Source organism: Myzus persicae, unplaced genomic scaffold (assembly GCF_001856785.1).
Source record: "Myzus persicae strain clone G006 unplaced genomic scaffold, MPER_G0061.0, whole genome shotgun sequence".
Taxonomy (NCBI): Eukaryota; Metazoa; Arthropoda; class Insecta; order Hemiptera; family Aphididae; genus Myzus; species Myzus persicae.
This window is the reverse complement of record NW_019101024.1, coordinates 237,216-262,379: the sequence shown is the minus strand read 5'-3', so window position 1 is coordinate 262,379 and position 25,164 is coordinate 237,216. Positions and strand designations below refer to the sequence as shown.

Genomic DNA, 25,164 nt, shown 5'->3' with positions numbered 1-25,164 from the left:
CTAAAAAAATAGATAATAATTATATTGTCAATTATTATCATTGCCAGTTCTTGTAACCGGCTTGTGGGTGCCACTCAGAATTTACCGTTTATATTTCATATAGTTCATGTGCAATTGTGTAGCCGCCAGCAGGATGGTATGAAGGATGTATTTATTCAGAGTATACTATACAGTGAACATGATACCACACTATGTGTCTATGTATATAATAGTGTGTACTGTGTACGTTAATAGGCTACAATTTATGATGGATTTGTGTGGTATCGAGCCATTTTTGTATGTGGTATCGGGCTATCCATTTCGTGCGGTGTTGGGTCGAGTATGTGTGGTAATGAAAAGCGTGGGCATAATAAACACTATACAGACTACAGATAGTGATTCACCAATCATTCACGCCACCACTTTTCCTCAAATACTAAATATTATTCGAATTCTGACTTTTTAGGATTTTTAAGTGTAAGTACTTAATTGTTATATCCTATATCATATTTAAAAATTCATGGATTTTAATTTACATGGATTTTTTTTAATCCCATTTAATAAGGATTGTCGTGCGTCAATAAAACCTTATTTTTTTCAAATGCAACTATAGTTTTTATTGTTATGCAAATTATTTTATTTTGAGCCAAGTTATATAAATCGAGATTCGATCGAGATATTTCATTTTAAGTAATATAAAGATAATATGTAATTCGTGACAATGTGCTTAACGATTTGAGAGCTATGGTTATGTTAAAATTAATAGTTATAGAAATTAGTTACCTACCTATAACATTTTATCATTTGTAAAGTCTGTATATAATTATTAGGTACTAAACTAAATATAATATATTTATTTTATATTTTGTGTAAAACCATTTCTATTGATTAAAACCCTAAAGTAGGTACGTTAAGTTTCATAAGAAACAATCAGCTTCAATTTCGATTTAGATACATCCCTCATTTACAAAAAAAAATCATGTTCTTAACAATCAACATTAAAAAAATGTGGTTCTCATTTGAAAAAAAGGTGTTTGTACCACCACAGGACTCTTCTTAAATTATATAAAATACCTAAGGCCTAAGTATTCGAAAATATGCCAGTCTTCGTGCTAGAATCATAGTTTGAGTAATTTCATTTTTTAAAGAAAATATCTTGATAGTTTATGCTTGGTGATTCACCCTCTATATAACCAATCCACCTCAGTAAAAGATCATTTAATGTTTTGAATCTTCACCGCTCTAATCGGTGACTGACAAAGCTGTGTAGGTTCGCTTCTGCGCAGGCGTCATAACAATCTCGTCTTCGTGGACGTGTACGTATTTATAATAATAATGATAATGATTATATCATAACAATAAACTAATGACTAATGAGTAAATGAATAGTAATAATAAAATGATTTATGATGTATTATCGTGCAAACAATACTGCAGCGGTGGTCGTTGGCGAGGAAACAAATTGGAACGAGAGACTCTAACCTAGCATAACGCGTGCTGGTGTATTTGATTTCCTACATCGGTCGGTGGGTGGCAGCCAGAGGAGAATAACACATAGTAACAACTAACCAATAACTAGTAAGTGTACCTAGTATAAATATATGTAATTATTTCCAACGTGCTGTATTATTTTAAAAGCGGTCGTACTATATCCCAATATCCTTACTGCTGATGTAGTTTCGAAAAAAAAATTCTTTTGGAACGAACGAACGAACGATATTGTGATAAAATAATAATAACAGTACGGACAATGAAGGATATTGAATTTCTGTAAAAAAAAGATTACTACGACGTGTTATATGGGCGCGTTTAGAGTAATATACATATGTGAGCGTTTTTCAATGACAATAGTACCTACACTATATTTTTTTATTCTCTGTACATACATTTTCCTGAGTATACCAATTCCCTGTTACATGTTCTCTGTCGTTTGTGTGTACACTTCTGCAGCGTCGTCATCGACAGTAGGTATATAACATCATATTAAACACGTTTATTACTCGAACGCGTGTATATCCGATACGGTTGATCAAACGAAAGACACAATAATCGCCAAGATGATGATACAGCGCAGTGCAAGATATATGTCATAATAATATGTTACTGTCGCATGCGTTCGTGTGTTTTTTTTTTTTATGCATTTCTGTGAATTCATGTAGTGGTGGTTTATTTTGTGAGGCGAGGGATGTCGAAGGAGTGTACCAAATAGGTACTCGAAAATAAATAATTTATTATACTTAAATTGTCAGCGTACCGTTCATAATTTTTCTAAAAAGTTAATATTATAATATGTCTTGAATAACGCTCATTTTTAGATTATTCTTGTGAAGTTATATGATTATGTCTTCTACCTAGTATTTTTTTCTAAACCTGCAGCAGTTGTGAACTAACGACCATTGGATTAATTAATATATTTATTTTATTTTTATTTTGCGATCCGTAAAATTATGATTTTAATAATTACAACAGTTTATTTACAATAGTTTAAATTATTGCTGAATGAGTTATTTCCTTAATAAATATTATATCGAGATGAAAAATATCATGGATTTAAGGATTTTTAACATTATTAAGTTTAAAAGCGCTATAGTTGATACTAAAAGTCCTTTAATATTTAATTGGATTTTTATTTTGCTTTCATATGTAATATGTTTAGTTTATTTTTTTTTTAAATCGGTACCTAAAAATGTCTTTTGATTTTTTTTACTTAAGAGCTTATATGAATCAAATAATAAAGGCAGTAAGCCAGAGAATTCAATAATAATATATTAGAGAACTATGTGCATTATCCATAATGTAGAATAAAATATACGATGTTCTAATCTCTTATGGTTTATGAGTCGACAAAAAAATTAGTTATAATAAATAAAAATGATCGTCTATTGAACTATTATTAATCTATTTCAAAAAATTACTTAGAGTTATATTCTTCTCGAACTTGGGTTTATATTGAATTTAAAAGATGAAAAAAAAACCAATAACATAATATTACATTATTTATCCTAAAAATGAGAATAGGGCTTTCAATAGCGAAACAAAGAAAGAAAAGAGCTCTATTCAAAATTATATCAAATAATAAAAGAAATATGGCTTGTTGAGGCGCGGTCGTACTCTCAATCTGTGGCAGCATATTATATCGTTGCTAGCACTCGGATGGGTGACCACCCGGGTTTTTAGCAACACATCCTTGCCACACATACCAACCGCCCTCCCCCCACACAGTACCAGGCTAATGACCTTAGTAGTCGAAGGCTTAATCCAAAAAATAATATAACAAATAAAAAATAAAATAAAATAAATGCATAAAGAGTTTATTGTTTTTAAAATTATAAGCATAATACCGATACCTGTATAATATAATTATTGTCAATAACCACCCTAACACTTTCACATTATAATAAAAAAAATAAATATATTATTACAGTTAAAAACAGGGATTTTTTTATCAAGTGTTTATATTATTAGCCTCGTTTACTGGTAATATTACAAAATTGAGAATACCTGCTTATAATTATGAAATGCCATGATTTTTATTATGGTATAGATATACACACCTGACTTGAACCTGTCGAATAGCGCAAAAACTCACACACGCACATAAAAAAACCACATGACGTTTCAACGTTTGTATAAGTTGTGTCTACATATAACAACTTATCCAACGTCATGTGGTTTTTTTAAATGTATACATGGAGCAGGTCTTCAGTATAGTTTCATAGACAAGAGTGCCTGATTCCCGTCCCTAGAAGATTGAACGATGATATAAAAATACATCCTTGCGGTGCCATCTGTCCGATTCTTACAGCAACTAAAAATGTATACTGTACCACTTACACGACTATGGCAAAAATGTGTGTTGTTTACATTTTTTTTGTTCATTTTTTCGTGAGTGGAGATATACTCAAACGAATTTTCTCCTGAAGTTAGATATTACATCCAAACCGAAGTACGCCAATTGCTGAAATTCTAACCCGTCGTTGGTAGGTTGGGCAACTCTTTTAGATTTGTATTTGTCCACAAAGCCATGTGCCTGATACTAGTAGTGCACATAGGATTTCTTTCAGAGGGGTTATGTTAATAATTATTTTTCCAAAATTACATACTATAGGTACTTATATTTAGTGGAAAAATACTAGAAATACATTTTCATGAAAGAAGATATTCCGGGGGTTGGGTTGTCGAATATGTTTAAAATTAATGACTAATAATAAAGCTGCACCTACAATCTACACAAATCCACCTTTATTTATTACACCTTGTGACCAGAATCACATGACATTTGGCGTGCATGTATATAATATACTGTTGCCACTGGCAATAAAAGGTATACGTGGCCGTAGGTGTTTTCGAGCCGTTTGGACGACCGATGCAGCAATGTCTAAAATATGTAGATTCGTATTGAATGTGGACGTTCGGCCACTGAACTCGAATCCGGTGTCAAAAGTGTATGTAACAAGCCATATAACCCGCGGGCGTGTTGACTGAGCCGGCATGTTATGTATTTAGTATGTTGATGTGTGGAGAGGTAGAGAGGATAGTCGTGAGTCCCCTTGATGAAGTGTCACACCCCCAAAATATTTCATAATAAATTATGTTATTATAATAATTTGTTTAAGTCTTGCCTATATCAATTTCATGATGTTCATAATATGGTGGATGTCACATAATATTGTTATTATAGTTTTGTTCGGATTTTGACTTAGATTTAGCTTGGCTGTTATTAAATAAACATATAACACCGTAAAATAGAGGTTGGTAATTGTTAAAAACAAAAATTAAAATATATTCTATCTATAACTGGGTAAACATTATTGGAGTAAATGCCGACGGATTCTAACTTCGAGTGGATGATTATATTAATACTATTACTATTATTTAAACACTAATGAGCCAATGTGAAATAATAGTGATGATAATAAATTGTAAGGTCACCATTTTGAACAAATATGAAATAATATTACATGGGTTTGATAACATTGATGAATAATGCAATTTTTATAACACGCTGCCGTGATGTGACGAAATTAGAAATATGTTCATTGGGTTTAATAGCATTGAAACGTGAATACTATAGAGTATAGAGTATGGAAATAATACCTAACCTACGATAAAAATCGAAAAAAAGTACGATTATTGAATTTTAAAACTCAAGTACATTACTTAAAATGCTATTTAAATATAAATAATAGTATAAAAGCAGGCCTTAAATCATGTGATATTATTGTGCAATGTGCCACGTAAAAAATATGGTACCTATAGTACAAAAACGAAAAAAAAATATTCAAATCGGCCTAGTGAATCATTTGAAAAATAATAGCACATTGCAGTGTATTTTTCACAAGAATAAACCGTTTTCTTTTATGCTCTTGGCAGATTATTATAAAACGTGTGCTTTTAAAATGATTACTCAATTTACTTTGACAAAAAAAAAAAATTATAAATATTACTGTGCAAATTCAATCCATTAAAACGTTACAGAGCAAACGCATTTTCACTCTTAATAATAACCAGTCTTGTTTTTAAAAATCATACATTACAGAAAAAAAATTGTTTGTTTTTGAAACTTGACGGCGATTAAGTTCATATAATAATGCATTCAACGATCTACCGATAAATTAGTTGTATAATATTTTTCTAAACTTTTATTTCTCTAAACAACCCTATGTACGTATATTATTTTCATTCGACGTCCAACGTATCCGTTTTAGAGTTGCAAGATGGCACGATAATACGATGCATAAAAAATTGTACTTACAATCCCTGGACATGCCGACCGTCAGACATTTCTTGAATCGGCAGTACTGACATCGATTTCTGTTTAATCTGATCACCAAACATTTACCGTCCCTCAGACACCGATATTCGATTTGTTTTTGTATACTCCGTCTGAAGAACCCCTGTAACAAACATTTTTCAAATTATTTAAAGTAATTATTATACTCGATAATTGCACTGTGTCGAACAAAATCGGGATCCTTGAGCTATGCAATTTACTGGAGAAATAGTGAAAAGAAAATTTGTTCTTATGTATTGCCGTTATATGAATGTTATAATGACAGAAAAAAACCGTCGAAGGTCAAGGAACCGGATAGTCCAACGGTACCGCATTATCCGCCTGTTTACATTTTTTTTTCATCTACAACGTCTGATGACTGATATAATAATAATACATAAAATATATACTTTCAAATAAAACGAGAAAATAAACAATAACAATAAGTATACGTAATTTTAAAATTTTATAATTTCAACCACATTTATGATCGTTATTGTTTTTTGTTTTTTTTTGCTATTGTGCAACGAACGGACACAGTATTTATTACCGTGAAATAATAATTATAATAAAATTTTTCAATCGTGCGTAATAATGGACTGGGAAAAAAAACGAAATGATCCGGGTAATTTCTTTTCTACTTTATAATTTAGTTTTTCTAACACATACGTCAGCGTGTTTGATAGATTATTAAAAATAAAAATATGTACCTACATGAAATATTATACGTATACGTAAACATCAAAGCGGAAAGACAAGAATTTGCCTCCATATTGAAAACGGTGCGTACGGCTATATACGATGCATCATAATATAATTTACCTACGAGTAACGTGTACATTTATATTTTATTTATAATATATTATACGAATGCCGCATGTGAATGCTGTACAATATATTGTGTGTCCAAGTGTTTTTCGATGTATAGGAACGGAGTACTATACGGACGAATTGTACGTATAACGCTCACTTGCAGACAACGTATATACTGTCCGAACAGTTCTCATTAATTACTACCGTCTGAGTGGTCCGGCCAAATTAATTAGGCACACTTAATATTGTGTCTTTATACATACCATGTAGTGTACTGTACAGAACTAGTAACTACGGTGTACTTACTACCTATATGGCTGTATGCATATAGGTACATTATATAGTTGAGTCGGTAAACTGTATAGGTACATTGGTACATGATATAATATCCCCGGGGGCCAGGACTTCGTAGAAAAACTTGACGTCAGCTGTGTGTGCATATAATAATATGGGTACAGTAGGTATTTTATTTTATTTTATTTTTACATACGTCTGTATGAAAAAAACGTAGAACGGTCCGCCTATATTATTTCACCCAATCGACATCAATCACGGTTTTATTATTCTAATACATGATTAGGAGGTCTATATTGGTTTTCTAGATTACTCAAATCATTCAATCCTCATTTAGACCATTATTGTCTAAAAATTGTTGGAAAACATCCAATTTCGGGCCACTGTACTAATTGTTTTTGTGGGCCCTATACAAAACTTCCAATAAAATACATCCCATTACAAGTGATACGAGTGTCCCAAATACGATTCCTACTTAATATATTCCCTAAATTTATATCATAAAATATTATTTAATAAAAATTAAGTATTCCTATCAAAATTTCCAAAATTACAAATTAATTTCAACTGATCCTTAAAGTAGCCGGGCTCTTGTACTCCAGGTCCCAACAGCCCGCATTGATCAACAAATAAAATACCGTATGATTTTTATCATTCCGTATTACTTTCAAGATTAATTTTATACATTTTATACTCAACTTGAATGTGATACAAAAATGTTTTATAAAAATTATACTATTCTTCCCTACGATTATTATTAATAGAATATTTATTTTTATAAAGAATTTTTAAGAAATAAATATAATTATAAATTATATTTTATTCTTAGGTACTAGAGTTCAACTCTAGTAAAAAAAAAGGGTTTAGTTAATTTTAGTACCTATTTATTGTATGCTTTCATAATAGGCCCTCCGGTTTTTAGAATAGTTTAATAATAGTAAAATTAGTTACTTTTATTTTTTGTTAATCGTAACTAATGTTATACTAAAAAATAAGGTTATGCTCAAAAACAATATTTTTTTTAAAAATTATTTCTTGTCTTTATGCATGCATTTCATTATATAGTTGTTGACAATTCAAAATCTCTGAAAGTATTTTTTTTTTTTGAATTACACCAAAATGGAAGTGAAACTAAATGTTAGAGTTCAACTAGGAACATCGTGTATGGTTTATAGAAGGTACATGCGTTTTACTCAAATAAAAAAAATACTCCTGACTATTGGGAACGATTTATAGGTATTGGGTACCCGGAAAATCAATTTAAACTTTGGGCTCAGTCCGTACTATTTATTAGAATAAAGGTGGTTGAGAATTCTATCTCGAGGCTATCAAAAAAAAAGAGAGAAGCCGGACGGGTTACAAATTACATACAGGTATACCAAGTATTGGGTATTCGTATCTGTTATAGGTTACCCAACCTTGGTTGTGATGTTTAAATACGTGGGTTTTAGTTAATATTTTAATACGAAATTAAAATCAGTGATAAAATCAAAAAGGTTCTGAATGGAGCTCTGCAATCTGAAATGCGTTTTATGCAAATTATTATACTGGTACACGTTTAAAACCTTAAACTCATTTTTCCACAAACTATATATTTACAAGACGTCTCATAATGGTTGTTTTCGCAAATACCGATTCACTAACTATAAGTTTATAACCACCTCCTGCCAAAACTTTAAAACTTACATAACTATATTTGAATTCTTAATGGAAACGAGAAGTTCAACTTTTAAAAGATTTACATAAATTAACAATACCTACAAGATTTTTAAGTAACACAAAAACAAACATTTTAATTTTATTATTTTGAGTTTTGGTAGACATAAACATTTTATTAGCTATTACAATATATGCTTTCTAATCCCCAGTATTAAATTCTCAAAATAATATTTAAAAAAGTTAGGTAAGTACTAAGTAGGTACCGCTATACAATAAGTATCGAGTGGGTCACTGCAACGGATGCATTGAATTTGAATTACCTACTAATAACCTTGTCTTAAATGTTCAACCCTTATCTAAGAAATTGAAAATTTTTTACATTTTAACTACGATAAAATCTAAAAGAAATTGAAAATGTATATAAATAGTAGGCACAAAAAGAGTAAATCATCATATAAACACGAGGTAAACATGTCAAGCACCTAACTAAGGTTTTTATTTTGAAATTACAAAAATATCGAAAGTTGATCGAGGAAAAATAGTTAATTTTCGAGAAAAAATCCAATGTCGAAAATATTTGCAATTCGATATCTCATAAAAAATTAATTTGACGTTCCGGTAAACTTTTTTTCTTTAAGGTAAAAAACTTATGAGGAATCTTCTATTATATTTTTAATTCTTAAAATAAAAAATAGAAAAAGTTTACGAGTCACAAAATAATTTTTTAATTTTCGCAATTTTGATGAATTTGATGGAAATTTAAATTTTGCTTAGAATCTAAAATATTTAAGATATTATTGGAAGTTAGATATGTTATATTTTATTATTATTGTATGTATGGCAAGGATAAACGTAAACAAAAACCAAGGGTAATTAATATGTGGTTTGATTTTTATACGACTACGTCGTTACGGTATGATTCCGCGAGCTCTTGTCTCGTGTCTGTCAATAACCCGCTATAGAAGATACAATTATTATGATTTGAGCTGTGTGTATCAAACAATATACTCAATAACGATTGAATAAATAAATAATAACGAAATTAAAACGAAAACGCGCGGAACCTCACAAGTTATATACATTGCACTAAATAATAATATTGTTATAAACGTTATCATGCAATATTAAATCTGTTATATACCTTGCATCCTTCGCACGACGTGACGCCATAATGATACCCAGACGCTTTGTCGCCACACACACGACACGGTACGAACGATTTGGCCGGCGTAGTGTTCGAGTCGGCTGCCGCAAAGTGTTGATCTGTAAACAAAACGTATATTGACAGATATTTGAACATCGCAGTAGAGTATAATGTTACTTAAACTTTTTATTTGAAAGGGAAACAATTACATACTCAATATTTTCACACAAATATTACAAATAATATTCAGAGAAATATTTTCTTTATTAGTTATGTCTGGTTGGTCATCACTCATCATTATCAAAAATTGTTTTATCCTCGCGCTTCTATGAAAATGTAGCGTCAATCAACAGCTACAACTAGTATTTACATGAGATGTTTCGATGAATTTTTCCTAGTATAGTCATATACATATTATATACTTATAATATCATATTTTATAAAACTCGTGTTACCATGTAGGTACAATATAAACAAAATATGTACTTTGATATTCATGATTTCATCGAATTTCATTGTTTGATCATTGGCAAATGTTGATGAAAATTAATCATTCAAACTAACTATACCAGATTATTAAGTATGTATCCAACACGCATAAGTTATTATTCTTATTTCCAGCTTACTTAAAACATAAATACTAAAAATGTGTGACGTTTTTCTTGTATTACGTATAATAATCGAATATACTATTGACGCCGATACGGAGACAGAGATACTTATTCCAAAAATGATATAATTTAATATGATATATTGGGGGGGGGGGGGGCAATATAATTTTAGATTTGATAAAATAAATTTGATAACTCACAATATTTTTACATATAGTACTTGGAAACATTAATGTAAAGTTAAGACTTTTAAAATAAAGTCTTAAGATACCTAGCTAAAGTACCTGCTCGATGAATTTCAATATTGTTAAAAAAATTAAAAAAAAATTATATTTCTAGTAGGTACCAACTAGCTTCCGGAGTTTTTAAATAGTACCTAAGTATAAGTGTACATTATATTTTCTGCGCTCGGAGGAAACGGCAATATCGTTTTACCAAAAACTACCGACATCGATCCGCTACCCGGCACTGTGTATAATATATATACAAATGTATATATATATATATATACAAACGTATATAGACGGGGCCTCGGCAGGGAATCCAAGAAACTAGGTCACCAGAACTGTCACGCCCTACATTTCATGGCACCCTCACGATATACATGTAGGCACTGCAGTGCATCTATATACATATACAACACCAACCCCGTTCTATGTACATTATATTTATTTTTTTTTCACCCGCCGACAATAAATCATGTAGCCATTTCAATCATTGCAGCAAAAACAACTCGACGAGCATTTCTTGATTTTTCGTTTGTACATACATATTAGTTTATAGTATACTGCGTATTGTGTATATAAAATGGAAAACGAATATCAATGAAACTTATGCGCAGATAACTATCCGACATCGATCACTCATTACGTACATAGACGTTGTCATTAAACATGCAAATCGTGGATGTGTATTGGCTATTGGCTAGTGTGACTATAATAGAGTAATAATACTAAAATAAATGTCAGAGAGGATTTATTCACATCACCGATGAGTATATGCCATATAATATTATGATGTCCGTAGGTAAATTTCGGTGATTTCAATATCTTTACAGACGAGTGAATACTGTATGTACTATAATATGTTCTTATAATATGTACTCGTTCTATATAGCCGTGCTTGTATTGCAATTGAATATTATTTAATGTCGATCAACTCGAATACCATAAATATACAAAGATCGTAACAATATTATATCAAGAGGGGTCAACATACGTTTAATACTTCATCAGTTCATCAAACTGATTTTAACACCAACAGCAGATGGTGTTTAGGTAGGTAGGTACTAAGTACTAAATTAGTTATTATAATCGCAACCGTTATAATATTATAGCATTATACATACGTCATACATATTATACTATGTATAGACTATGGAGTAGTGTATAAAGTATATTCGTGAATAAATACATTTTAATAAGATCAGTGAGAGTAATAATCTGATTATCCTTCGTTAACTATACTTTAGTATGATAAACAAAAGGAAGCGAGACGAAAATAAAATGTTCCTAAGTATAATACGATTATAATAATGTCGAAGTGAAATATGTAATATAGGTACCTATCTCATAGGAACTCGAAAATATAGATGTGTAAAAAACAGTTTATTTTCTAGGGACGAAAATCAAATTCATCCAAATGTCTTAGCTGTATATCCTATAGAATGTATTATTATTTATTATTATATGCGGAATGATACAAATTGCAGCACATTGCAGTGAATATCTGACAAATCGAGCTTGCATACGCACCGACACCAAGTGGAAAATTCTGAGATTTGCGCGGGCAAGAAGTGAACTTTAACAATGTCCCGGAGGCCGTGCAATAACAATACACAAGGCGGAAAAAAAATATGATCGTTACAAATGTTTCCCATACTTACATCTGTACGCGATATTATTGTAATACGAGAGTGACGCACGTGTTGAGATTTGAATGCCAAGGCGGTGGCGGTGCAGGTGGGTGTGTGTGCCGTCATAATAATAATAATAATAACCTGGTAGGTGTACTACAACACTGATGTGGTATATAGGTATATACATAGGTAAACGTGCTTGATATTATAATAGTAACCGGGCGAAGAGTAAAAATATAATAGTAATAATAATATAATGTAGAAAGAGAACTATCTGCTGCAGGTCTGGCGAATACGTTTATAAACCTACGTGTATATATATATATATATATATAAATATAATATAATATTATTATAATAGCAGTCGACAGCCGTGTGTATCTGCGCGGTCTACTGCAGCGTCTATATAGAGAACATCACGATTACATGTTATATTATTATACATTACGATGAAAAACGATTATTATCTACTCATTCGTATAGTATAATATAATATACAGCAGAGAATAGCGAGTGCAGGACACGCAATCGCTGTGTAACAAATTCAAACCAAAAGCACATTGGCACTTATATAATATATGTATTTAAAATATTGACATACGCGAAAAATAAACAATTTCAGTTTTTACAATTTAACATTCAATTTAGTTGCTCTGTCTGTTATAATAATATCATATACATACATACATCCGCGATGAAATGCAAAAAACCGCTATAGTACACTCAATAATTATAGGTATAAAGAAGTTGCAATTCTGCATCGAAATTCGAAATATTTCGAGAAAAACTGCTATTTATCTATTCAAATCCAATAATATAAAATCACATATTTGAGACCCTACAACATATATTTATGTATATTATATTATTATGAAAATGACACGTTATACTACTATAGCGATATGTATGGGTAGTGAGTCCTGTGTACTGATAGTTTTCACCGGCAAGTAGCAGGCTATACGCAAAAACAATAAGAATGTGGACAAAATCCAATGGTCCTATTACATTACTTAATATATTATTATTTGTGAGCTCATAACCAAAGCTCAAGAGGACCTTTACCTACACATCCTACTACGCGGTCTTAAATAAGCTAAATAAAACGTATTGCATTATTATTTTTAAGTAAACCTAATACTTACAGGTGTTACACCATGTATATAAATATATAATGTACTAGGTGCTGCCTAACATATCACAACAATTCAATAGACTATTCTAAAGTAAAATTCTCAACGATGTGCCCAGTGGTCCCACTAGGGGGACGGGTTTGTGCACAAGAAGTTGTGATATTTTCGTTGTACGATTTAGAAACCCATTAGGTATTAAAAAAGGGTTTTCCAAAATGTGCATTTCATAGAGGTTCTCAACCTAGGATTTCGATATTTAAAGTGGAAATGGAATTTTTTTTATAAATGGTTTCTGTTGGTCGCAGTCGCTGCAGATAATAATAGAAATATAGTAGAAATTAGTTATTGTTTGTACATAAATGGTGGCCATTGGTTACTCAGGCAGATAATCAAAAGTTAGACAAGCTACTTGATTGATTTTTATGCGAATCTCAGACATTGTATTCAAAGATATCAGAAAAGCTTAGAGAATAGTTTACATTTTGAACAACCTAATTTAAAAAATACACCAAGTGCCAAATCCAATCCGCGACTTGTCCTTGCCCATCTAGGTCAAATTATTACACAAAGCTGTGTACACTGACACCAATTTTCCCCTAAAGTACCTATATTAAAACCGATATGCGCCTATACAGCACTGTATTTTATATTTGCTGATTTGTGTTTTACTGCTAACTTATAGATACAAGTAAAACAATTTAATTCATAATATAACGATTTTACTCATACCTCTTCGTCACCACCAACCGGAATTTCAAATTTTGATCAAGCTATATTTATTAATATAACAAAATACAAAGTATTATCGGCGATTTAATCGTACCAAGTTGTTTTCGATTTTTTTTTTTAAGAAAACGGCTACTGTAGTAAAACTTCCAGCTTGGATTATGGATACGGGCACGATAATATTATTATAAAAGCGGGATAACCATGACGAGCTCAATTTTCAAACAAGTCGTTAATATACGATAATATTGTTATACAAACAATAAAACAACAAAAATAAAAAATAAAACTTTTTACCAAGCGATATCGCGCATAAACGTTTTTGTATGTACTATGATAAAATTAAAACGACCCGAGAACGAAACGAATTACTCTATACAGTCGCGCGCGCGTTTTAGACGTCAAAATAAAACGTCGTTTACATAATATATATATTTATATATATATATATGCCGCGGCGGGTAGGTACAACATAGCGTAATGTTTAAGACTCACGCAATCGGCAGGTACCTGAATACTAGACAGTGTTCGCGGTCCGTAATCCGAAATGAAAAGTCAAGCATACTTCTATCAAAAAAAATGTTTTCCAAAAAATCACTGCGGCTATATAATATAATATACCTACCTACTCTGCGGCCGAGTCGACGGGTGTTTTTTTTTTTTTTTTTTGTTCAAGTCTCATCCAGTAGAAATGTTTAATACTCGACAGCTATAGATATTATAATATAAATAGGTGGGCTAGGCCATACTATATATATATATTGTATAGGTACACGAGCATAACCGGTACTCCGGTCGTATACTCGAATAATATTATATTATCACCTGTACCGTCGTCGTCGCCTTGTATTACACGCATACTGTGCAAGGTACACACAAGCGCTTGTACCGTATAAATATAATATTATTGGTAATCGACTATATGCGACCATATACGACCCCGCGTCTTATTAATTTTCGTTTACACGCACTCGCTCCTGTGTGTATGTGAAATCCCATCACCGAATCATTCATAATATGAGAATATAATAATACATAATATATATTGTAATCAACTCAGATACACCTATACACTTGTATCCGGCGGCCCGTCGCAACCGCTCACCTGCGCGTAATGTCAAGCGCCCTGTTCGTTTGTGCTCTTTGGTCAAGACCCCTATCGGATATACGGTATTTACATCATGTGACCGTCGCTGACCAGTGTTCGACAAAGTAAAATAATCCTACCGCGGTTTAAAATCTTGCACGCGCTCTACAGATCGCATCGATTTTGGCCGGAGTGTTCGGCACTCGTATAATTTTATGTCATGACTACGCGAAAATACTCGGCTCGGTGGATGAATAAAAAAAGATTTTGTGATCGGCACCACGGAAACGTTTGATTCAATTTTTTGATTTATTAATGTTTCGAATGTACGCAGTAACACGCGTGAGGCGATGGCCAAATCCAGTACTTACTTCATTTAAATGCAAATTTTAGTTTTCATATACTAATACATGCATAAGGCTTAAAAATATTACATCGATGTGCATTTGTGATAGGAATAGTACCTACCTATACAGTTTTATACGAAAATAATTTTTTACTTTTACTAACCATTTTACTCAAAACATTTCCGAAAAAGTCGGAAATCACTTGAATCCAGAAAACCATAGCAATCGTATTTAATCACCCATGTCCGACGTTGATCATTGACAGACACCGCCATCGATCATTATGCGACAAGACAAATATTCTCTATGCACGCTCTTGTACATATTATATACACAATAATACCACGCCTTACTCCGTGTAGATATTTTGACTTCGTGTGGACACACGGTCGGCGGTGGCATGGCGTTTTAACGACGCCATGCCAACGTCGAATTTCAAATAATATGCCATTGCTTTCGTTGTTGAAGAAGAAGAAGAAGAAGAAGAAGAATGGAAAAAACATCGCATAAAATCCAAGTATATATATTCAACACTAATGGTCGTATACACATTATATGACATATAAATATATGTGTTTAAGTTTACTTCTTGTATTTGGACGTTATATGTATAAAGTATATACGATATTTGTTTTCATAGAGTAGGTTTTTTTTTTTTGTTTATATAGATGCCCAGCCCGAGGACTCAGCTATTTTATTATTGTGTCTCCCCTCAGTCGATCGGCGTATATATATATATTTACTATGTATTTTGTACGACCGCATTGTTTGGTGAAAAGATTCGATAAATATGAATAATATATAAAATATGAACACAGAGTGGTTGATGATTTCCGAGTTTACTTTTGAAGTGTAATCATTGAAATCGTGAAGCTATCATAATATAGTCTTAAATACTACATAATACATTTTGAGAGAATTAAAAGACGCATGGGACATTTCTGACACAAGTCTAAGAATATATTATCACATTTTTAAATTATAATACTTCTGAAACGGTTATTGAAATTTTGGGATCTTTGATTACAAACAGTTAATTACCTATTTTTAGTTATTTCTGTTCCACTCTGTATATTTATATGTTAATACTTATTATATATTGTAAGTAAGCACATCTCACGGCTCAAATTAAAATCATCACGAGATTAATATTATGTGAAACGCAATAATTATTATTTTTCATCAGAAGTCAAATCTTAATATTTTTAAATAAAAATTTTGGTCAGATACAACAATATTTATTATTGATCTATTTAGGGGGTTTATTCTAAAAACGAACGAATTTAAAACGGTTAGGAACCTAATATTAGGTATATTGATAGGTAGGTACTTCGCGCTTAAAAAACTCGACTTGGAAATCAAAATATTTTTGAACAAAATCGTATAGCCCCAATCATCTGAGTGGTAGTCGGAAGGAATACTAGATGGAAATAAATTATGCACGATCCAGATATTATCTGCATCGATATAATATAGGTACGTAATTTCTGCACACCAAGTTAAGCGACCGAGATACGTTGCGCAACACTGTCTGTTTGTGCCGCTAAAATAATAAAATATAGGTAAGTTTGAAAAAATAATAAATGATATGTACATGGGAAATGTCATAATGTAATATTGTATAACGATCTATTAAGACACAGCGTCTCCGTGAAAACGGAAAATATTGGTGACACAAGTAACATGATAATTGGAATTTGTGTTATTTTTTTCTCTTAAAATACACGGACGACGAAAAAAGTAAAAAAGTAAAAAAAAAAAACGAAACGAAACACAACAAAACGAAAAAATCAAATAGGAACAGCGAGACACAACAATATAAAAGATATAAATATATTATTATATTACATTTACGCACACTCACACATACCTATTACATTATTATATTATACAGCGATGGAGAGTGTGGAGGCAGTACGAACAGCAAAGGATTCCGTCGCCGGACAGTTCAACAACCTTGAGTGCTTTCAGAAACACACACACACGCACACACACACACACACACACACACGCACACCTATGTACCATACACACATCCGTAGGTACGAACGCGAAAGACGTTGTGTGCGTGTATTCGGGCTGTGGTGCGCGCGCGGCATAACCAGTTTGCCAACTCTTTTTTATAATTTTTTTTTTCTCTCTACCCGCACAGCCTCACTTCTCCCGCACACGCGCGCTGCCGGGGCTCGTCCGTACCAAAACTTAAAACACAAAACCAGTTCCGACGACGATAAATAATTATTAATCGTCTCTCTCTCTTCGTCCCGTCTCGGTCTCGCCACGCGTTTTTCCGTCCTTCCTGTGCGTGCACACACACACACACACACGCACACACACACACACGCGCGCGCACACACAAGCGTCGTGGTATTATATTATTATTATTATTATTATTTACCTCTGTACACACACATGCGCGCGTACACACACACACGGCTGCAGAGTATACGTATGCAGAGGTACACATTATGTAGGAAGTTAAACGCACGCACCGTGCACTGCTGCTGCTGCTGCTGCAATATAATATGCGTACGCGCCGAGTATGCAATAAGACGCGCGCGACTGGACCGACGACGGTATAATATACTGCGTATGTTCATCTGTGTATATTATTATTATAATATAGAAGCATTATCATTCCGCCGCCGCCGCCGCCGCGTGTACGGGCACGATTCTGTGCATTCGCGGTGCTTACAATATTTCTGTATATCCCGCAGCCGCCCACCCCCCGGCCACCCGTCGAACAGAGGAGCAGAGCTGTTACGATATAGTAATATCGCGCCGTATGATATACTATGATGCGGTGAATAGCTCATCGACGCAGTGTGTATTCCGCGACGATAAGGTGAAATGGCGGCTGAGTAACATAGACGTTTAGTCACTCGCCTATAATGGTACGGATCTACGTAGTAGGTACGCGTCAGAGTTGAATTCACGTTTTGAAATATAAAATAAAGGTCTTAAAGTTCAAAAAAAAAATCGGACAACGTCTGCTATTCAGCCGGCGTTATAATCGTGTGTATCCGGTATTATTGAATTTGTAGCAAGTCGAGGAAACACAGTAAAATAATGCGCGATTTTACACCACCCAACACCCGATAACTCTGAACTCGGATAACTAGATGTTTTGTGAATCCCATTTGGCCATTCTGAAGAACCTGCAATACGTCAAATAGTTTGACTGTCACATACCTATATAATATAATAATTATTAATTTATACATAATAATATAATATACATTATATTATGAGCTATACGATAATATTATAAAGCTGAATAGTTTGAATATTATGTTTGAACGCTTTAATCTCAGGAACTAATGGGCCGATTTCAATAAAAGTTATATCAATAGATTCCTTGAGACTCGTATGGTGTTTTAGCTTCTTTTTTTCAACCCTTATATAGGTTGGCTTATAGATTAACCTAACTGTTTGATGTGGGGTCACCTAGGTTATAGAAAAACAATTTTTAAAAAAACATTTTTTTAGACTAGCCAATTTGACAAGCACTACTGCTGAATTTTTTTTTATATCAATGAAAATTATATTTAATTTCTTGTTTGTTATCCTAATGTACTACAAAAGACAATGACTTTATGTTTTCGGAGTGTATAGACTCAAAAACTACTTGACCAATTTTGATGAAAGTTTCTGAGATTGATCTGTGAGATATCAGGAAAGTTTAGAAAGTAGTTCGAACCGTGGTAAAAAAATATACCAAATACCAAGTGTGATATCCAATCCACCATAGACAGATTGCCCATCTCAATCGAATTAGTTCACATACCGAGCTACTCTGATGCCGATTTTCCCGGGAAATGAGGCACATATAGTGTAGACGAGATAGGTAGTTACATTGATGTAGAGCTGAATTTTGTGTTTCTGCTACTATGTTATTCAAAGGTTACCTGCAACTGCAGTTGATAAATAATAATGTTATGGATTTACAGAGGAGATAAAATACAATTGAAGTAATTATTTGTGCACATTATTGCAGTCTCCATAAACTGTATAATTTTACTTTTGAAAAATCATAAAGATGTTTAAAATTCTAATACTATACAAATTAAAAATAAAATTTTGAACTTCCCGATGCGTCGTCATAAATATACGATACAAAAAGAATTAGAAACGGATCTGATCGATAAAAGCTTGTAAAATTGTTTAGATCCCGCTGGATTTCGTTTCGTCCCTTTCGCTTAAAAACGAGACTGCAGCAGTTGCGTGGGTAATTATTAAATAATAATATATGGATTATAGGTTTTGTAATGATATAGTGTAGCACATTAATTTCACTCGCGTAATAATGTTTCTGTTAAAAATGTTTTTGTGACCTGTGCAGTAAACTGCATGCGTCCATCGTGATTTGCAATATTTACGTTTGAAGTCTTTGGTTGCTGCGATGTACTCATTTTTCGTAAAATGAAAAGTTTTTATAAAAATGCATAAAATTATATGATCACCAACAATACCTCATGCTTGTAAATATGAAATAATAATATTGTTTTATACACCCTCGTCTTCGACCTGCGAGACAACAATCTATTATTATTATATCATGCCTACCTATTGATTACAATTATATTTTGTCCGTAAAAGTCTAACTGGGACATTGACTATGCAACATAGTTTGAATTTTTTTATTATTCATTTAATTCTTCAAGAAAATAATGAGCCCCGCTCAACATGTTTATGTGGGGTCTCAAACACAATACTACCTATGTTATTTTTTAGGTGCGATAAAAATGTAGTGGTAAAATATTCATCCAATCCATTCGGGATGAAATACCTAAAGCTCTGATGGTTGACGGTGTAGAGGAAATTAAGTGGAAAAAATAAACACCTGGCTCGTTTCCCTTTCTCAGAAAGAAAGTAACTATTATACTATACAGACTACATACGCGCATGAATTATACTCTTTAGTGTTCATACACATGACACTATATAATACATAATATTATACATTATATATTTAATACGATTTTTAAAATTAGTAAAGAAGACACTATTTTAGTTATTATTGTGTCACCTGCAGACCACCCGGAGAACGAAAAATGTATTTATTGATCGTGTCAAATCTCTTCTAATATAATTTTCATTATTTTAATGATTGCAATTTAAATGGCTTTGTAAACTGGTCGATTAATTCACTATATTCATAGTTACCACAATATATGTTACCCATTATTAATTTTAAGTTATAGATAAAAATATATAACAGCGATTTTGTTCACTGCAGTTTAAATGAGTCATTAATTTCCGTAACTTAACGCCAAAGCAGCTATGTGTTTTTTTTTCAATATTTAAGTTATTACATAGTATTGCGTACAGTGTGAAAAACTTAACTAAATTACAATTATTTATTTGACTCATTTGATAGTACGAGTAGTTCAACGTGTATACGAACATAATTACTCTTCGGTAGGTATTTATATATACGTATTTTGTTCTACAGTGATTCGTTAAAAATACGAATGTTTGATTAAACAATATTAAACGTACTCATACGTGTAGAGATATCCGATTTCGATAGAACCCTAAACACATATATTAGTGACTAGCGACCGCTGACATTCTTATAAAATTGTCTCAGCACATTGCCACTATAGGTACCTACCTAATTTATAAACAAGTCCCATTACAAAATAATCTCGATCTGTGAAGTGTGGATGTTGCTTGCTAGTATGTTGTTTATACTCGGATTATAAATTGTAATATTATCAATTTTACATATCTATTTGCGCGCTTAGGTACAATAAATATTATTATTTGTTTAAATGTAATAGTTGTGTTGTTCGCGTATTATAATATTGTAATATCATAAAATGTATTATTTCACAAATTCAAAAAATATTGATTATTATTTATTAGGTATGTTTAAGTATATTTTAAATTGCGTAATTATTGTAGTGGTTAAAAGTACAGGCTTTTAGAATTTTTACTACCAGTGAATATTGGGCATAACACTAGTATCATAATATTGTTCCGTGTACAAAATATGGACTTTATTGTTTTTTGTCGCGTGCATACTATCTATATAACCGTTAGCCCTGACATATTGTGTGCATAATATATATACTTTAATATGAACATTGTGTACTGTACAGGGACAAGTTCAATATTGATAGAGTTTTCTTGTCGCGTTTATGTTTCGAATTTATGGCAAAGTATACATATATATATATAATGTCTTCATAAACAAATCCGTGTATTTTTTTTTTTTTATAAATTATATAAGTTATTGACGGTAGCTTTTACAGACTTCTAGAAATTATTAGTTTCAATCGATTTTGCATTTTGTATGTATATATCATAGATATTTTCAAATAATATTATCGCGTTTTCAGGCATTGTATTTGACAACAATTACGATTTTAATTTTTGTCTGAAGTTTATATTATGACGTTTAATATAAGACCGATGAAACGATTAAATATTGAACAAGGTTCTAAAACTGTAATTCGACATGATATGGGTGTAGGCGTTACGACATTATGGTGAAGAACCATATTATTATTATCGACTCGTCTACTAAAAACCAGCCGATAATATAAAATATAATATGTATATAATAATATATCAGTGCCCGGTGCAGGTTGGAATAGTAGAGCGCTTTTTGTAGCGACGCTTACAGTGCGTATACCTATTACCTACGACCTACCCAGCAAACTACTTATTATGGAACAAGGCAGAGTATTACCGCTTTGTTTCGGTACATAGTATAACTACGTTTATAAATAGTGACACTACGATTTTCCACTGGCACAAAGCAAACATCGCTACTCGCTAATCTGAACACAAAATGTTGCTAGCATTTCCTTATTCATAAAATATAACTATTTAAAAAAAATATATATATTCTATCATAAACTAAAATAAATAATAGCATCATTCTAAATAATTAACAAATGATTACACGCGTCCTAACAAAACACTGAAATTACATCACTGCTGTGACTATGAGTAAATTGAGTTTATGTGAAAACCGGTTGAATCAACAGATTGGCTTGAAGTTTTAATTTCCAAGTTTCCAGCCTGCAGGGCCAATACATGTGTATATATATTATTTTTTCGACAAAAAAAAAGTAGCATGTAATGAAATGCCTTACATTTGCATAACAGTAGCGATGATTGTAGCAAACTTTCATTTTATTATGTCGTGGTAGCGCACTACATCATGATTCATGACTTTCAACGACTATCCATGCGTAAGTACATTTATATACAAAATAACTCTCCGAAACACTAAAATATCGTCACATTAAGAGGCAACACTACCTGCTATCTCACGGTTTAGAAAAACTGAATGTTTCTCATAATTCTATGAGAGACATAATCAACCAAACTTTAACGATTATTTGATGAGTCAATGCTCATTTTTTTGAAAATGATTGCAGGCGTAAATAATAACAATTTTAAAAATTACTTGATTACCTAATCAAAAATATATTTAATTTCATAATTTAAATACTTTTCTAAATACATTGGCATATATTATTTATAATTGGATTTTTGAATTTATATTTTATATTGCCATTTTGATAATTTAAAATTGATAGGGGTTTTGAACTTTCAAAACTATATAGCACAAGGGTAGGTAAACAAAATAAAAGTGATATAAAATGTAAGAATGAACCTATCTTAAATTCTCCAGAGTAAAAAGGTGAAAAAACTTTTTGAATTAATGAACGTTCATTGTTAAAATGTAATAAATGGTTGAATAATACTAGCTCTTTGTATGGATCCCTAATAGAAATTCGCTGTCTTGGCCTCAAAGCTAATACTTGATAAATTAACATCGCCCAAATTACGCGAGCTTTTCTTCGCTCGTTTCAGCGAATACCACTTGCAAAACTATGGTTAATTATGATTGTTAGTTTTACTTTACTCTAACTTTTCGTGCATAAAATATTTAAAACCCTATACAGCTTGTGCATAATCTGGAATAATATATATTATTACTTGACTGTTATTATAATACTGTATGTCTGTAGACAGGTAAACGAAAATTACGTGATAACAGCAATTAAATATTTCTACTTTGAAATCTTTGAACGGAAAAGTATATTTTTCAACTGTACATAATACATGTAACATTAATAATATTATATTCATTACAGCTACTAATGTAATCACTAGTCAATATACAATTAAACATTTAATGAAATAATTTTTGTAAAACACAAACCAAATCATTTATTTTTTACGCATATATGCGTCAAATTTTTTTGTATGGTACCAATCGATTAATTGAATCACAATGACCTGTAAAGCAATGTGATTACTGATAACATGCGGCGGAACTCGTATGCTATAGCCTATAGGACATTTATGAATGAAAACCATTTGTCAATTATTGTATCCGAAAAGGTATATTTAAGGGAAGTTTGGATACATTATACATCATCATATTATGAATAAAAAAATAGCCGAGACTCTGTAGAAAGTATATTCTTCATACTGGTTATTTTATATTAGTTTCCACGAGACAAAAAAATATCGGGAAATATTGAAAAATAGGTAACTTATGAAGTAAGTTATATAAGTTATATATGCTACAAAATTTCATCTGTTTCTAATATGGGCGCCACAAGAGACTTTTTGAACTTTTTTATTGCTTACTTCGAAATAAAATGTGAACACACTGAAAACGCAAAACCTCCTAAAATACTTCGTTAGACTAAAACCTTGTTAAATTTGTAATACAAATGTGTTTGGTATCTATACATTATTATTAATTGCTGAACTTAGTCCTATACAAATGTTTAATTAAAATTAAAACCTACTTTTCTTACTGGAATTGTTAAGCAGGTGTTTTATTAAAAAAATTGATGTACTTATTATATGTGCCATTGTGCCTATATGAGTCTTTATTAAAACGAGCCGAATCTACACTTAATAACGTTTAGTTATTAATGATAATGGTCTATGATAAAACCAAGATTTATAAGACATGAGAGCTTTGATACTTAAAAATAATTACTGTAATTCATATATTAACCTATTAACGTATTGTAATTTGTACAAAATATCCGAGTACAATATAAGTACTAGTCTAAATATTACATTTATTATCTATATAGAATAGAATTATGTAAAATCACAATTATTATAATTATATTATAGTTTAAATACTTAGTCCTGAAACTACTAGTTTAAATTTTGATTCAGATACATTAAAATTGTTTAAAAAAAAGCAACTTATAGTAAAAATGGTGGTTTTGTTTTGAAAAAATATTGTCTATATTAAACTGTAGCGGACACTCCTTAAATTAAATATAAAAAACAACTGTAAAGAAGAATGGTCTTTAAGTACAAGTGTTAAGTAAAAATTCTGAGAATCCGAATTTGAATAGATGCGTTATCAAAATATATAAGGAGGACGCACTTTCTTAGTAAAACATCCTGAATATATATTTATTTATCACATATTATATTATTGTACAGTGTCACACGGCTGATCTACAACACAATTATTGTTAGAAACTCTCATTAAAAATGTTTTATTATTTTTGCATACGACCATTATAAAGTAATATGAAATCGGAAAAACATAAATATTATAAAAGTTCAAGCAGTGTTGCAGTGTATAGAATACAATATTATTATTAGCATCATGGATGGCGTTATTATATATTATTTGATATTGATTTGTAAGCGGTGAGCCGGCGACCGGCGCGGCGCACGATAGATATGTATAGGTATAGCTACAACGCATTTGGCTCTGTTGAAAAATTAAATAC

The 25,164-nt window shown here is 31.5% G+C and overlaps 1 protein-coding gene across 2 annotated transcripts in view; it reads right to left on the bottom strand.

Moving 5' to 3' along the window:
- Nucleotides 1-25,164, bottom strand: part of LOC111027307 (ecdysone-induced protein 78C) — a 62,683-nt gene that overhangs the window by 12,644 nt on the left and 24,875 nt on the right. For both annotated transcript variants that reach the window (XM_022305642.1, XM_022305641.1), the window contains 2 exons: nucleotides 9,660-9,781; nucleotides 5,735-5,876 (listed from right to left, as the gene is read on the bottom strand). In XM_022305642.1, the coding sequence (XP_022161334.1) occupies nucleotides 5,735-5,876; nucleotides 9,660-9,781 (264 nt within the window). The remainder of the gene's footprint in view (nucleotides 1-5,734; nucleotides 5,877-9,659; nucleotides 9,782-25,164) is intronic.